The sequence below is a fragment of the Pteronotus mesoamericanus genome, unplaced genomic scaffold (assembly GCF_021234165.1).
Source record: "Pteronotus mesoamericanus isolate MK-2021 breed Mesoamerican mustached bat unplaced genomic scaffold, CSHL_Meso_final scaffold_85, whole genome shotgun sequence".
Classification (NCBI taxonomy): domain Eukaryota; kingdom Metazoa; phylum Chordata; class Mammalia; order Chiroptera; family Mormoopidae; genus Pteronotus; species Pteronotus mesoamericanus.
The window spans coordinates 59,457,081-59,471,071 of NW_026555329.1; the positions used below are offsets into that span (position 1 = coordinate 59,457,081).

The 13,991-nt window shown below is 38.3% G+C and overlaps 1 protein-coding gene across 2 annotated transcripts in view; it reads left to right on the top strand.

Moving 5' to 3' along the window:
- PTPRZ1 (protein tyrosine phosphatase receptor type Z1) overlaps positions 1-13,991 on the top strand; it is a 203,839-nt gene that overhangs the window by 113,923 nt on the left and 75,925 nt on the right. For both annotated transcript variants that reach the window (XM_054564622.1, XM_054564621.1), the window contains exons 5-6: positions 2,908-3,003; positions 3,471-3,537. In XM_054564622.1, coding sequence (XP_054420597.1) covers positions 2,908-3,003; positions 3,471-3,537 — 163 coding nt within the window. The remainder of the gene's footprint in view (positions 1-2,907; positions 3,004-3,470; positions 3,538-13,991) is intronic.

Genomic DNA, 13,991 nt, shown 5'->3' on the forward strand with positions numbered 1-13,991 from the left:
CATTTTATAAATCATTTTGATTTTATTTAGTATATAATTTTATTAATTTGTTGTCAAATTTTATAATACACAGTTATGTTTTGTTTACTTTGTTAATATGTTTTCCTTACTAGGCTAAGCACACTAACACCCAAATTTGTTTTTCACTTCCTAGTAACCCAGAGTGCCACACTATAGATGATCAATCAATGCTGATGAATAAATAAATAAATAAATTTTTTCCATATGCCCCTAGGAAAAAAGTGTACTGGAGGATCAAAGAAACAAAAATATGAGAAAAATTTTCAGCTTTATAATTTTCCAAATAAATATTATTATAATATATAATAAATATAGGGTGAAATAAACATTTTCTTACATGCCTGGAGGGAGTAAAATTGGTAGACTTTCTGGGGTGTGATTTGCTTGTTTTTATCAAGAACTTGAAATATTTCAGTCCCAATACCCATTATTTCAATGTAGCAATTTGGTCTAAAACATAATTGGACATACTCAAATATATATGTTCAAAGATTTATTGATAGTAATAAAAAGTTGAAACAAAATGAAATGATTAAATATATTATGATAGAATATTATCTTCTAAAATCATTTTAAATGATTTACACAAATATTGTTTAAGATAATGCTTTTTATTTTTTAAAGGTATTAATGCTTTAAAAAAGAATATAAAATATTGAATATGGTATTAGTATATCAACCTTATAAAACATGAAAACTAGTGACTGAGAATACAGAGTTTGAATCAAAGAGACTAGGTTTTAATATGGACTTCACAATTTTGTTATTTGTTTAAGTCATGACAATATACAAATTATTTACCTTACCTAAGCTTCTAGTTCTTTCTGCAAAATTGACATAATGGTAGTGTCTCCTGCCTTATGAAGTTATTATGAGGGTTAAATGAGAGAATGAATTATTACTAGTATAAAAATAATTTAGGGCAATAAAGTATTAACAGTGATTTTCTTTTTGTAATGGCATATATGTGCCTTTCTACTTGAAAATCCTTATACTTTTTAAATTGCCCATAATGAAATTGCATTAGTTTATAATACAAAGTTGATATTGATAATAAAAATAAGAATAAAATGAATCATGTTTTAAAGGACTAAAAATCATTTTTAATGTGAATAAACATTCATATTTAGAACTTATAACTTATTTTTAAGTGCATTAAATGTCCTTAAAGAAAACAAATTATCAAATTTGGATTGTAAAATAAATAACATTTATTTAGCACATAACATTCTCATTTCTGAAAGTATAGCTCTCACAATATCACTTATTTAGAACAAAGGTGTATATCAATATAATCAATACACAGATGATATATTATAGAACTGTAAACTTGAAGCCTATATAATATTTATTAACTATGTCACCCCAGTAAATATAATAATTTTTAAAAATTAATAAAAACCCTGACAACAACACAAGCCCTGAACTAGCAAAATAAATGGTACAGAATCTATGCACTATAACTTACATATATATTCATTTAGAAAGGCCCTCAAGTCTTCTGTCAGTGGTATTGCTTGTTTGTTGTTTGTTTGTTTGTTTGTTTGTTTAAACCCTCTGTATGTCACTGTGCAAACAAGAAAACTGAGGGGCATCCTCGACTTGCCCTCTTTTTCTGGTTGTCCACATTCTACAATCAAGCCTTCTCCATTTTGTCTCTAAATGATGTAGGAGGTCAGAGAAAAATTCCAACCACATTTGGCTCTTACTTGGCTGATCGAATGTTTCTGAACTGGACTCCTTTTCCCTAGTCTTAATCTCTTCCACATTACCCTTTCTCAGAGTCCTACCCTTTCCTTACCTCTTTAACTGAAATGCATCAGGACTTGCCATTCTCTGGAGACCAAACTGCAGGCCTGGACTGCCTTGCAGACCTACCTGCTGTGGCTCCTGCCTCCTCCTCCAGCCTCATCTCTTCCCTCTGTCACACATATGCTCAGCTGAAATCACAGCACAAATTACTCTCCATTTTCTACATTTCTCCTACTTGCTGGCCTATTGGCCTTTCCCAAGCCAGACCTCTGACTGGAACACATAATCATCTCTTCTGCTTTTTCACCTGTGAGATTTTTAAGTTGTTCATTTTGGGGGCTTAGCTTAGAAATTTTCTCTTTGAAAGGCTTGGGGATCAGCCAAGGCAGGAGCCACTGCCATTTTCTGCCTTACACCTGTTCTTTCTTTGATCACAGCTCTAAGTGCACATTAATCTTCTTAGAGGCTGTCTGCTCTTCCCTTAATTACACTTCTAAACTAGCTGAGTTACCTCATTTCCAAGCTCACAATGTGAGGAGCACCAAATTATAAGTGAGACTAGAGGCTGTTATCGACAGGTATATAGACCAAAGTAGAAATTAACAAGGTGTAGCCTCACAGCTGGAGAAGAGACTTATAATAAGGAACTTAAAACTCTTGGTATTTTTTTAGATAGAAGCAAAGTCCTTAAGAGTTTTACTGTTAATACAGTTCAATGTCCAAAAAGAGTTACTCCAACTATCAAGAAAGGCATGTCCAGGCAAGAAACAATAAAACTATATTTGAAAGAATAACAGCAAAATGGTTGAAAACACATTTGATCATATATTATTTTTGATAATTTCTCTAATAAATTATTACTTCAATGTCATCTGTAGTCATTCTCAAAGTGATCACTTCAGTTCTAGGTATGTCTAAATTGTGTTTCCTTCCTCATTGCAGGGTGATAAATGATAAAAAATGCAGTTATGTATACATATAATTGGTGAAATATTTTCAAAGTAAGCAGAATGTAGAATTTTGCAGTTTATAGAATTTTCCACATAAAATTGAATTGGTAAATTATTTTATTGTCTCTTATTAACTCTTGTGCAACTTTTCTATATAATAAAATCATAATTTTTACATTTCTAGATGCAAATCTACTGCTTTGATCCAGACCAGTTTTCAAGTTTTGAAGAAGCAGTTAAAGGAAAAGGAAAGATAAGAGCTTTATCCATTTTATTTGAGGTAATAATTATACATAGATTTAACACACTAACTTAATTCCTTTGTTAGTCACATGAAGTATTGATGTGAAATATCAAAACATATTTTGAAACAAATAGAAGAGCTCACAAGTGAATGATGACTGTTGGTTGTTTTCAAAATGAACAACCCCTTGGTAAGAAAGTTGAGAAGGGACTCTTGTATTCATTTATTGGGTACCTCACTTCCACATGGGGCAAACAGTCCTGAGTGTACTGATTTGTGTATGTGTATAAGCTAATGATTCATAACTATGAATCATGACATTTTAAAATGTACTTTTCTCAGCAGAAAATTTAAAAATTTAAAAGGTTTTGTTTTGTTTTTATTTCACTGTGGAGAAAAAAGTGAGCATTTGGAGAACATTCCTTTTGAATACTTAAAATGGAAATCACTAATCTTTACATTTAACTGAATAGTTAATCAAATATTTTATCCTATTTTTACAGGTTGGAATAGAAGAAAATGTGGATTACAAAACAATTATTGATGGCGTTGAAAATGTTAGTCGTTTTGGTAAGCTATTTGGTGAAATCTCTTTCCAGATTTGTATTCATATGAATGTTAACAATATTATAAAAATCAGTTGTCCCAAAAGAAAAAAGGGGCAAAGTCTCAATTTTCACACTTGATGATTTATGCATTTCACATTAAAGAAAAATGTATCCCTAAATTTTTGTCAAATAAAAATCATAAAATATTAATGGAAATAAAAAGCTGAAGTTTTCTAATTTTATTCTTGAGAATAATCTAATTCCATGATGCAATAAAAATGTGTTTATTCTGTCTCTTCATTGTATATTTTTTAAAGACTCTAATCATAACTTGAAGCAAGTTAATTTTATAAAAATCAAGATTTAAGGTCAAAAGGGGAATTTCTTTTAAGTTAAAATTATACGCTGATAGTTGCCTTGATAAATTCTAGTAAGACAAGAGTTTTGGAAGAAGGTAATTGCTTACATACAAGATGCGATATGCTTTGATGGTGTTCTCTCTGCTCTCTCATGACTCTTGTAATTTTTCACCACAAATGCTTTTCACACTGGCAAGAGAGAGCAAACATATTATTATTTTATTTTTATTAATCACCCACATATGGAGTATTAACGCTGTCCTGAATTATCCATAAAGTGATGATTATTCTTCTTTTGGAAGCTGCAAATTTGAAATCAGACACAAATTTATTTAAACCCTATTCCTGAGAGTAGAAGCTGGCCTAGGATTGATTTATCTTGTCAATTACACGTGAGGACCTGAATTGACTGAATATTTGAGAAGTCAGGAGTATATGAATTCCTGCAGTGCGATTTTCATTTTCTTTAATTTTTTTTGAAAGGTGCAACAAATGCAAGATGAAGCTGTTATCTCCCTCTATCCAGATTGCAAAATTCAACATTGAATGACATAAGCCACACTTAATTTTTTTCTTATTCAGTAATAAAGTGGATACTGTCAAGACTGAAAGAAGGCAGCTAGTATGAATTTCTACACTTAAAATTGTGTATGAAGTGAATTCTGAATGTTCCCAGGTTTTGCACCAGCCTATGGGGACAAGAGCAATGCTGACACTGGATTGTTAATGCTGACTGTGTAACTGGGCCACTAAGGCCACTTTCTCTGAAAGACTCTTCAATTAATCCTGAGGGACTCTGGGAGGGTGCTCATATGAGCTTAGCATCCAATTTGCTCATGTTCTTTGATTAAAGGGTACTTTTAATATCTACTGTTGACAAGCCATTGAGGGAAGTGCTCCATCAGAGCCACTGCTACCATGTGATACCCTCCCTGAGAACATGGCTTCCCTATGAGCATTGTTCTGTCTGTGTCAGTAGCAGAAATATATATACACAAACACACATATATATGTGTGTATGTATGTGTATATATATGTGTGTGTGTGTATGTGTGTGTGTGTATATATATACATATTTTTTTTTTGTCTTACTGGCTGGGAACATGTACTAGTCTGCCCTCCATTCCCCATTAATGTCTTGCCTTTCTACCCTGCTATTTGTGCACCAACTTCCTCCCGCCTCTTTTACCAACTTACCCACTAGACACTTAATGTTTCAATACACTCCTGATTTTTACAGTTGGTAAGTGCTAAAACCAGAATTTAGGTCCTAGTCTGTCCACCTAATTTGTTCTACTACAATGTGAAGATTCCTATTACGTATATGTTTCATAACACATAGGAAACATGTTTTAATTTTACTAGAATAGTTGTTAAATATGATCTGTTTGACCTGAATAAGTTAAGCTCCCCTAAAGCTAAGTGCTCCCATTTTGAGGGTTCTTGGATTAAATCCACTTTAGAGACTAGACTATTTCCCAGTGTCCAATAAACTGAATGATTTTGCATATTTGCCCACAGTCATTGCTGTTGGGAACCTGGAGGGTTGAAGGCCACACTTGTCTTTAGTCAGTGACTCTGGAACTGCAACTTAACTCCCAAATCCTGCTCCATATTCTCCATATAATGTGAGTTATCCAAAACACAACATTTTTCACTCATCATGCATATTATATAATCTATTTTATTATAGTGTGGCTGGTTGCTCATTTTCTTTTCTTTTTTTTTTAATTAATTTATTTACTTTTTACATACATTTGTCTCTGCCTTCCCCCCACCTCTTTCCCTTGCCCCCTCCCACCTTCCCTCCCTCAGCTCTTCCCCTTTGGTTTTGTCCATGAGTCCTTGATATATGTTCCTTGACTTTCCCCTTCCCTTCCCTTTCCCTGCCCCCCCCCCTTCCCTCTTGTCTCTGTTGATTTCTTTTCCTTTCAGTGTTGCTGGTCATATTTTCCTTGCTTCTTTGCATTGTTGGTTAGGTTCCGCTTATAGGTGAGATCATATGGTATTTGTCTTTCGCCCCCTGGCTTATTTCGCTTAGCATGATGCTCTCCAGTTCCATCCATGCTGTCGCAAAGTTTAGTACTTCTTTTTTCTTTCTGCTGCGTAGTATTCCATTGTGTATATGTACCATAATTTTTTGATCCAGTCATCTACTGAAGGGCATTTAGGTTGCTTCCAACACTTGGTTATTGTAAATTGTGCTGCTATGAACATTGGGGTGCATAGGTTCTTTTGTATTGGTGTTTTGGTATTCTTAGGGTATAGTCCCAGCAGGGGAATCGCTGGATCAAAAGGCAGTTCCATTTTCAGCTTTCTGAGGAAATTCCACACTGCTTTCCATAGTGGCTGCACCAGTCTGCATTCCCACCAACAGTGGACTAGAGTTCCCTTTTCTCCACAGCCTCGCCAGCACCTGTTGTTTGTGGATCTGTTTATGATGGCCATTCTGACCGGTGTGAGGTGATACCTCATGGTGGTTTTGATCTGCATTTCTCTGATGGCTAGTGATGCTGAGCATCCTTTCAAATGCCTCTGGGCCCTCTGTATCTCCTCCTTAGAAAAGCATCTGCCCAGGTCCTTTGCCCATTTTTTGATTGGATCGTTTGTCTTCTTGGAGTAAAGTCGAGTGAGTTCTTTGTATATCTTGGAGATCAAACCTCTATCTGATGTATCATTAGCAAATATATTTTCCCAAATGGTTGGCTCCCTTTTCATTTTGCTGATGTTTTCTTTAGCCGTGCAGAAGCTTCTTATTTTGATGAGGTCCCACTTGTTTATTCTTTCCTTTATGTCCCTTGCTTTAGGAGACATATCAGTGAAAAAATTGCTGCGTGGGATATCTGAGAGTTTCCTGCCAATGTTCTCCTCTAGGACTTTGATGGTGTTGCGACTTATATTTAAGTCTTTTATCCATCTTGAGTTTATTTTTGTGTATGGTGTCAGCTGATGATCCAATTTCAATTTTTTGCCTATAGCCATCCAGCTCTCCCAACACCATTTGTTGAAGAGGCTGTTATTGCCCCATTTTATGCTTCTGCCCCCTTTGTCAAATATTAGATGTCCATAGAGACCTGGGCTTATTTCTGGGCTTTCTATTCTGTTCCACTGGTCTATGGGTCTGTTCTTGTGCCAGTACCAGATTGTTTTGAGTATAGTGGCTTTGTAATAGAGTTTGATGTCCGGTATTGTGATCCCTCCTACTTTGTGTTTCTTTCTCAAAATTGCTGAGGCTATTCGGGTCGTTTATGGTTCCATATAAATTTTTGAAATGTCTGTTCTATTTCTGTGAAATACGTCATTGGTATCTTAATAGGGATTGCGTTGAACCTATAAATTCCTTTTGGTAGTATGGACATTTTAAGGATATTAATTCTTCCAATCCATGTGCACGGTATATGCTTCCATTTATTTGTGTCTTCCTTAATTTCTTTTTTCAAAGTTGCATAGTTTTCTGCATACAGGTCTTTTGTGTCTTTGGTTAAATTTATCCCTAGGTACTTTATCTTTTTTCGTGCTATATCGAATGGTATATTTTTCCTGATTTCTTCTTCTTCTATTGCATTGCTGGTGTACAGATGCCTTTGATTTCTGAATGTTGACTTTGTATCCTGCTGTTTTGCCAAATTCACTTATTAGGTTGAGGAGTTTTTTGGTAGAGTCTACAGGGTTCTCTATGTACACTATCATGTCATCTGCAAACAATGATAGTTTTACTTCCTCCTTTCCTATTTGGATGCCTTTTATCTCTTTCTCTTGTCTGACCGCTGTGGCTAGGACTTCCAATACGATGTTGAAAAGAAGCGGTGAGAGCGGACATCCTTGTCGTGTCCCCGATCTTAGTGGGAAAGCTTTCAGTTTTTGCCCGTTGAGTATGATATTGGCTGTAGGTTTTTCATATATGGCCTTTATTACGTTGAGGAATGCCCCATTTATTCCCATTTTACTGAGTGTTTTGATCATAAATGGGTGCTGTACCTTGTCAAATGCTTTTTCTGCATCTATCGATATGATCATGTGGTTTTTGTCTTTTCTTTGATTTATGTGGTGTATCACGTTTACTGATTTGCGTATATTGAACCATCCCTGCATCCCTGGGATGACTCCCACTTGATCGTGATGGATAATCTTTTGAATGTATTGCTGGATGCGGTTTGCCAATATTTTGTTGAGGATTTTAGCATCCATGTTCATCAGCGAAATTGGCCTGTAGTTTTCTTTCTTTGTAGGGTCTTTATCTGGTTTTGGGATCAGGGTGATGCTGGCCTCATAGAAGGAGTCTGGCAGTCTTCCCTCCTCTTGGATTTTTTGGAATAGTCTGAGAAGGACAGGGGTTAGCTCTTCCTTAAATGTTTTGTAAAATTCTCCTGGGAAACCGTCTGGCCCTGGGCTTTTGTGTGCTGGGAGTTTCTTGATGACTGCTTCAATTTCCCCAACTGTTATCTGTCTGTTCAAGCTTTCTGTTTCTTCCTCCTTCAGTGTTGGAAGATTATACTTTTCTAAAAATTTGTCCATTTCATCAAGATTTTCAAATTTCTTGGCATATAATTGTTCATAATAGTTTCTGATAATCATTTGTATTTCTGTGGTATCAGTTGTTATTTCTCCTCTTTCATTTCTGATATTATTAATTTGGGTCCTCTCCCTTTTTGTCTTGATGAGTCTGCTTAAAGGTTTGTCCACTTTATGAATCTTTTCAAAGAACCAGCTTCTGGATTGGTTGATCCTCTGAATTGTTCTTTTTGTCTCTATGTCATTCAGTTCTGCTCTAATCTTGACTATTTCCTTCCTTCTACTTGCTCTGGGATTTATTTGTTGTTGTTTCTCCAGTTCTTGAAGTTGTAGTGTTAGGTCTTTTATTTGAAATGTTTCTATCTTTTTTAAGGTAAGCCTGTATTGCTATGAACTTCCCTCTCAGGACCGCCTTTGCTGTGTCCCATAGGTTTTGGACAGTTGTCTGTTCATTTTCATTTGTTTCCAGAAATTTTTTGATTTCTTCTCTTATCTCATTATTGACCCATTCATTGTTTAATAGTGTACTGTTCAGTCTCCATGAGTTTGCAAGTTTTTGAAGTTTCTCTTTGAGTTTGATTTTGAGTTTCAAGGCCTTGTGGTCTGAGAAAAAGTTTGGTATTATTTCAATTTTCCTGAATTTGCTGAGGCTTGCTTTGTGTCCTATCATGTGGTCTATCTTTGAAAAACTGCCATGAGCATTTGAAAAGAATGTGTATTTTTCTTCTTTGGGATGTAAGATTCTATATATGTCAGTTAAGTCTCTTTGATTCAGTGTGTCATTCAGCGCCACGATATGTTTATTAATGTTTTGTTTGGAAGATCTGTCGATTTTTGACAGTGGGGTGTTGAAATCCCCTACTATCAGTGTGTTGCTGTCTATATCTTTTTTGAAGTCATCCAACAATTTCCTTATAAACTTGGGGGCTCCTATATTGGGAGCATATAAGTTTACAATGTTGATGTCTTCTTGATAGATTCTTCCTTTAAGTATGATAAAGTGCCCCTCTGGGTCTCTCTTTATGGCCTTTGCTTTGAAATCTACTTTGTCTGATACAAGTATGGCAACGCCAGCCTTTTTTTCATGTCCATTTGCTTGGAATATTATTTTCCATCCCTTTACTTTCAATCTGTGTAGGTCTTTTGCTCTGAGGTGGGTCTCTTGTAGGCAGCATATGTGTGGGTCATGTTTTCTTATCCATTCAGCTACCCTGTGTCTTTTGATTGGGGCATTTAATCCATTCACATTGAGAGATATTACTGATAGAAACTTACTCATCTTTTCTCTTTGTACTTGTGTTCCTCTCTGTCTCATTCTTTTCCTTCATCTGCTTAAACCAGTCCCCTTAGCATATCTTGGAGTGCTGGTTTGGTAGAGATGTATTCTTTTAGCTTTCTTTTGTCTGGGAAACTCTGTATTTCTCCTTCTATTTTAATGGAGAGCCTAGCTGGGTAGAGCAGCCTTGGCTGTAGGCCCTTGCTTTTCATGGCTTGGAATATTTGTTGCCATTCCTTTCTGGCTTGTAGTGTTTCTGTTGAGAAGTCAGCTCCTAGGCATATCGGGGCCCCCTTGTATGTTACTTTCTCCTTCTCCCTTGCTGCCTTGAGGATTCTCTCTTTGTCTTTGACATTTGCCATTTTAATGATGATGTGTCTTGGAGTGGACCTCCTTGGGTCCTTCTTGAGTGGGGTCCTCTGTGCCTCCTGGATCCATGAGAGCCTTTCTCTCCTCAAATTAGGGAAATTTTCCATCATTACTTTTTCGAGGAGGTTCTCTATTCCTTGCTCCTCTTCTTTTCCTTCTGGTATCCCTATTATACGGATATTATTGCGTTTCAGGTTGTCCTGCATTTCCCTAAATGCTTCTTCATTCTTTTTGAGCCGTTTTTCCATTTCTTGTTCTTTCTGGGAGCTTTTTTCTACCTTGTCCTCCATCTCACTGATTCGATCCTCAGCTTCATCCAGCCTGCTTTGGATTCCTTCTACTGTGTTCTTCAATTCAGAAATGGTATTCTTCATATCCTCTTGTGTCTTCTTGATAGTTTCTATGTCCTTTTCCAGGCTGATATAGTTTGCTGTAAGATCCTGATAGTTTCTCTGCAGTTTCTCATAGTTCTCTTTGAGCTGGCTGAGCTCATTGAGCTTCCTTAGAACCATTGTTTTGAATTCAATATCTGATAGTTCCCTTGCCTCTATTTCATTGAGCTCTCTCTGTGGGGAGTCCCCTTTTCCACTCATTTGGGGGTAACTTCTTTTTCTTCCCATTTTTGTGAGAGTCTGTTAAGTATTTTTGTCCTTTACTTTTCTTTCTGGGCTTGCCTCTGATGATGTCAGTTGTTGACCCTATAGGGCCTTGGGTTGTTTGTTTGAGCCTTTCAGGAGTCTAATGCCTGTGTCTGACTCCTGCTTGGAGCAGCTCTGTGAGCCCTTCGGTCAGGGCTGGGCTATTTTTTGGGATCTCTCTGCGCTCTCACGCGGGCTCCTTGAGCGTGTTCCCAGGGCGGCAGGGTCCCCCACCTGCCTGGGCTCGCATGTGTTTGCCCCAGACCAGGGGGCTTATTCGCGACCTCCCGTGCTCATCTGGCCTCCCTGGCACGCGAGCTTCGCGGCACTGGTCAGTTTAGGGCCTTCTATTGTGTGTTTTCCCCGCTTTTGGCTCTTTGGGTGCGTTGCTTGCCCTCGCCAAATGGGGACTACGGAAATGGGAGGAAATCAGCTCTAGGACTCTCCGGTTAATCCTGTTTCTGGTCTCTCCTCCAGGGACTCTGGGCAGCTCTACTTATTTTGTGGGCTGCTCCGCAATCGCGGCGGGTAGGTCAATTTACGCCTGCCCTTGCCGCTCTGTGCAATCCCTCGCAGGCCGTATGGGTGCCAGTCTGTGTGAGGCCTTGCCGGCAGGTGCAAGCGTTCGCCAGCCCGCGTGGGTCACACACACGCTCGCCAATCCTCGCCAGTCACTCGGCGCAAGTGTGCGTGCCTGCTCTGGGTGTTTTGGGGGTTTCTATGTTTGCTTTTCGGCTTTTGGCTCTTTGGGGGTGTGGCCTCTTCCCGCGCAATGGAGACTTCGGCAAGGAGAAGGAGTCAGGACTCCCCGGTTCCTCCTCCCGTTCTTTCCCCAGTGCCTCCGTTTCTAGTCTCCCCTTAGGGGTCTCTGGGCAGTTCTGTGACCCCTTTGGCCGAGGATCCAACCCCTGTGCGGACTGCGTTTCAATCGCAGGCAGTCTGGTTCATGCGCGCCCTGCTTCTGCCTCTTTGGGGTCGCGCCTTTCCAGCCCACAATGGAGACTACCGAACGGGGAGGGAGTCGGGACTCCCCAGTTCCTCCTCCCGTTCTTTCCCCAATGTCTCCGTCTCCAGTCTCTCCTCAAGGCTCTCCCAGGCAGTCTGCACTCAGCCCTGCAGCTCACAGGAGTACAAGCTGTGTGCGGAGCGCAGAAAAGGCAGGTTAATTGATTCCCTTATGCCTGAGCGAGATGGTAGCTGGAGAGTGGGAAGTGCGTTATCACCCGGGCTCCACCGGCCGCAGTCTCAGTTCTCTTCACAAAGTTTTCTTCACCAGTCTTTTCCCAGGCACCAGCCCACCCTGCTGCCGCCTGTACCCAGCGATCAAGGAGGGTGGCTGCCGCTGCAACTTTTGCGTTTGCCCTTTAAATGTCTCTTTGCATCCCCAGCCACCTGTCTCTGGCAGAGAGCGCCCCTAAGCTTTTTGGGGTTGCGTTTTGTCTGTATTTTCTCGGCTTTAGCTGCTGTAGTTAGGGGTTCCTGTTTATGATTCAGACCCCGTTCTTCTCGGGGGGACGCTAACTGGCCGTTTCAATGTCCCTCTGGTGCCAGTGCCCGTGCGCACCCAGCCCACCCTCTCGAGCCTCCACCGCAATTCTCACCCATTGGGATGTGTGAGAGTCGAATCCACTGTCCGCGGCACCAAGGCTCCTCTCCCACTATCGCTCCACTGCTTTCCAGGTGATTACTCCATTATTTAGTTGCAATTCCAGTTTGGTTTTGGGAGGAGGTCAGCGTGACTCCCTTTCACTCCTCCGCCATCTTTTTCCTTCTCTGGTTGCTCATTTTCTTTTTTTATCAGAGACAAATCCATTTCTCTTCACTTCCCTTACCCCCACCTTTCTTTCTCTTTCTCTCACCATCCCTGCTCTACATTAAGCATTGCCCTGTCCATGGTGTGGTGAGAAAGAGAGTGATGTGGCAGCCGTCTAAGATAGTACATTACAATCTTCCAAGTAGAGCCCATAAAAAAAAAAGAAGAAGTGTTAATTGAACTCTTTGAAATTGCAAGGAAGAGACACACCTCAGATACCATCATTAGTAATTCTCAAATGGGAATTTTATTAACATGTCTTGTGGTTCTTTCTTAACCACAAATTCAGCCCAGGAATATCTTTATTGAAAAATCTTCATAGGCAGTGTTAATGTATCTCCATCTTAAGATCATTGTCCTAAGTAATAAGAGTTGGTTTTAAGTACTTAGTGGTTCTCCCCTAAGTGCTTGGCCATGTTGTAGTATTTATCTCCCTACCTCCCAACCTCCTCAACTACAGAAAAGGGGTCTGATTGATTGGTTAATCACCAGTATATATGTTCAAAGGAGTATTGACTGAGTGAATGAATGATTGTTCTCAAATAGATCAACTTTGGCTCAGATGTGATTCTCTTTTGTGTTAACAATAGTGAGGTAATTCAGATGAAACATATTTTTACAAGCCATAAAAAAAACCCACCTTAGTTCAATTTTTTCATAAAATGGTGGTATAATTGAAAAGCACTATCACAATGGAAAAGCCTTGTGATATCCATGATGCGTAAACCTAGGACATGAACATAAATTTTTTAAAAAAGGACAAAATAGTTAAGGCATTCATAAGTGAGACTAAACAAGTGCTACTGAGGCTAAGAAAAAGGAAGAGTAGATTCCCTATTGGGATGGGGGAAGGAAAAATCAAAACTATCTTCTGATTCTTTCTTTTTTTAGTTCTCAAATTTTTTTCCCCATCTCAAGAAATTTCTCTATTATATCATCCCTATTCAATCTTACTACTTTTTTTTTTTTTGGCTGGCCTCTATCTCCCCTGGTGTTATTTCATTTCCCTTCTAATTTAGCAGTGAGTCAATTTCTGGCTCCTTCCTCAATTAGTGTGCTTCACATCCACATTTCCATAGAGCATTTAAAGATAAATTTTGTCTTCAGAGAAAAAGGAAAAAAATCCAATGATAATTAAAAAGGAGATGATTTAATCACAAGATTTTTAGGTATGAAAAACATAGATCTGAAAATGGAAAATATTCACTTATCAAAAGTAAATATTTTCCTCAGTTTCAAAGAACTTAAATCTGAGTCTGACTATCAATAATGTCATCCTGACATTGGTGGGGAGGAAGACATGCTCTTGGAAGTTACTAATTAATCCATAAACCAAACAGAGATAGAACTTTCTATTGGATTAAAAGTAGATTTAGGTTGTATTTGGCCAACACTGCCAGTTCTTTCAAATAGACTTTTATTTCTAACATTCACTCTTAAAATCATATTTGAAGCAGTTATCAATAGCTTTATTAACATCATCCTTCCTTCCTTCAAATGTCTCTGTAT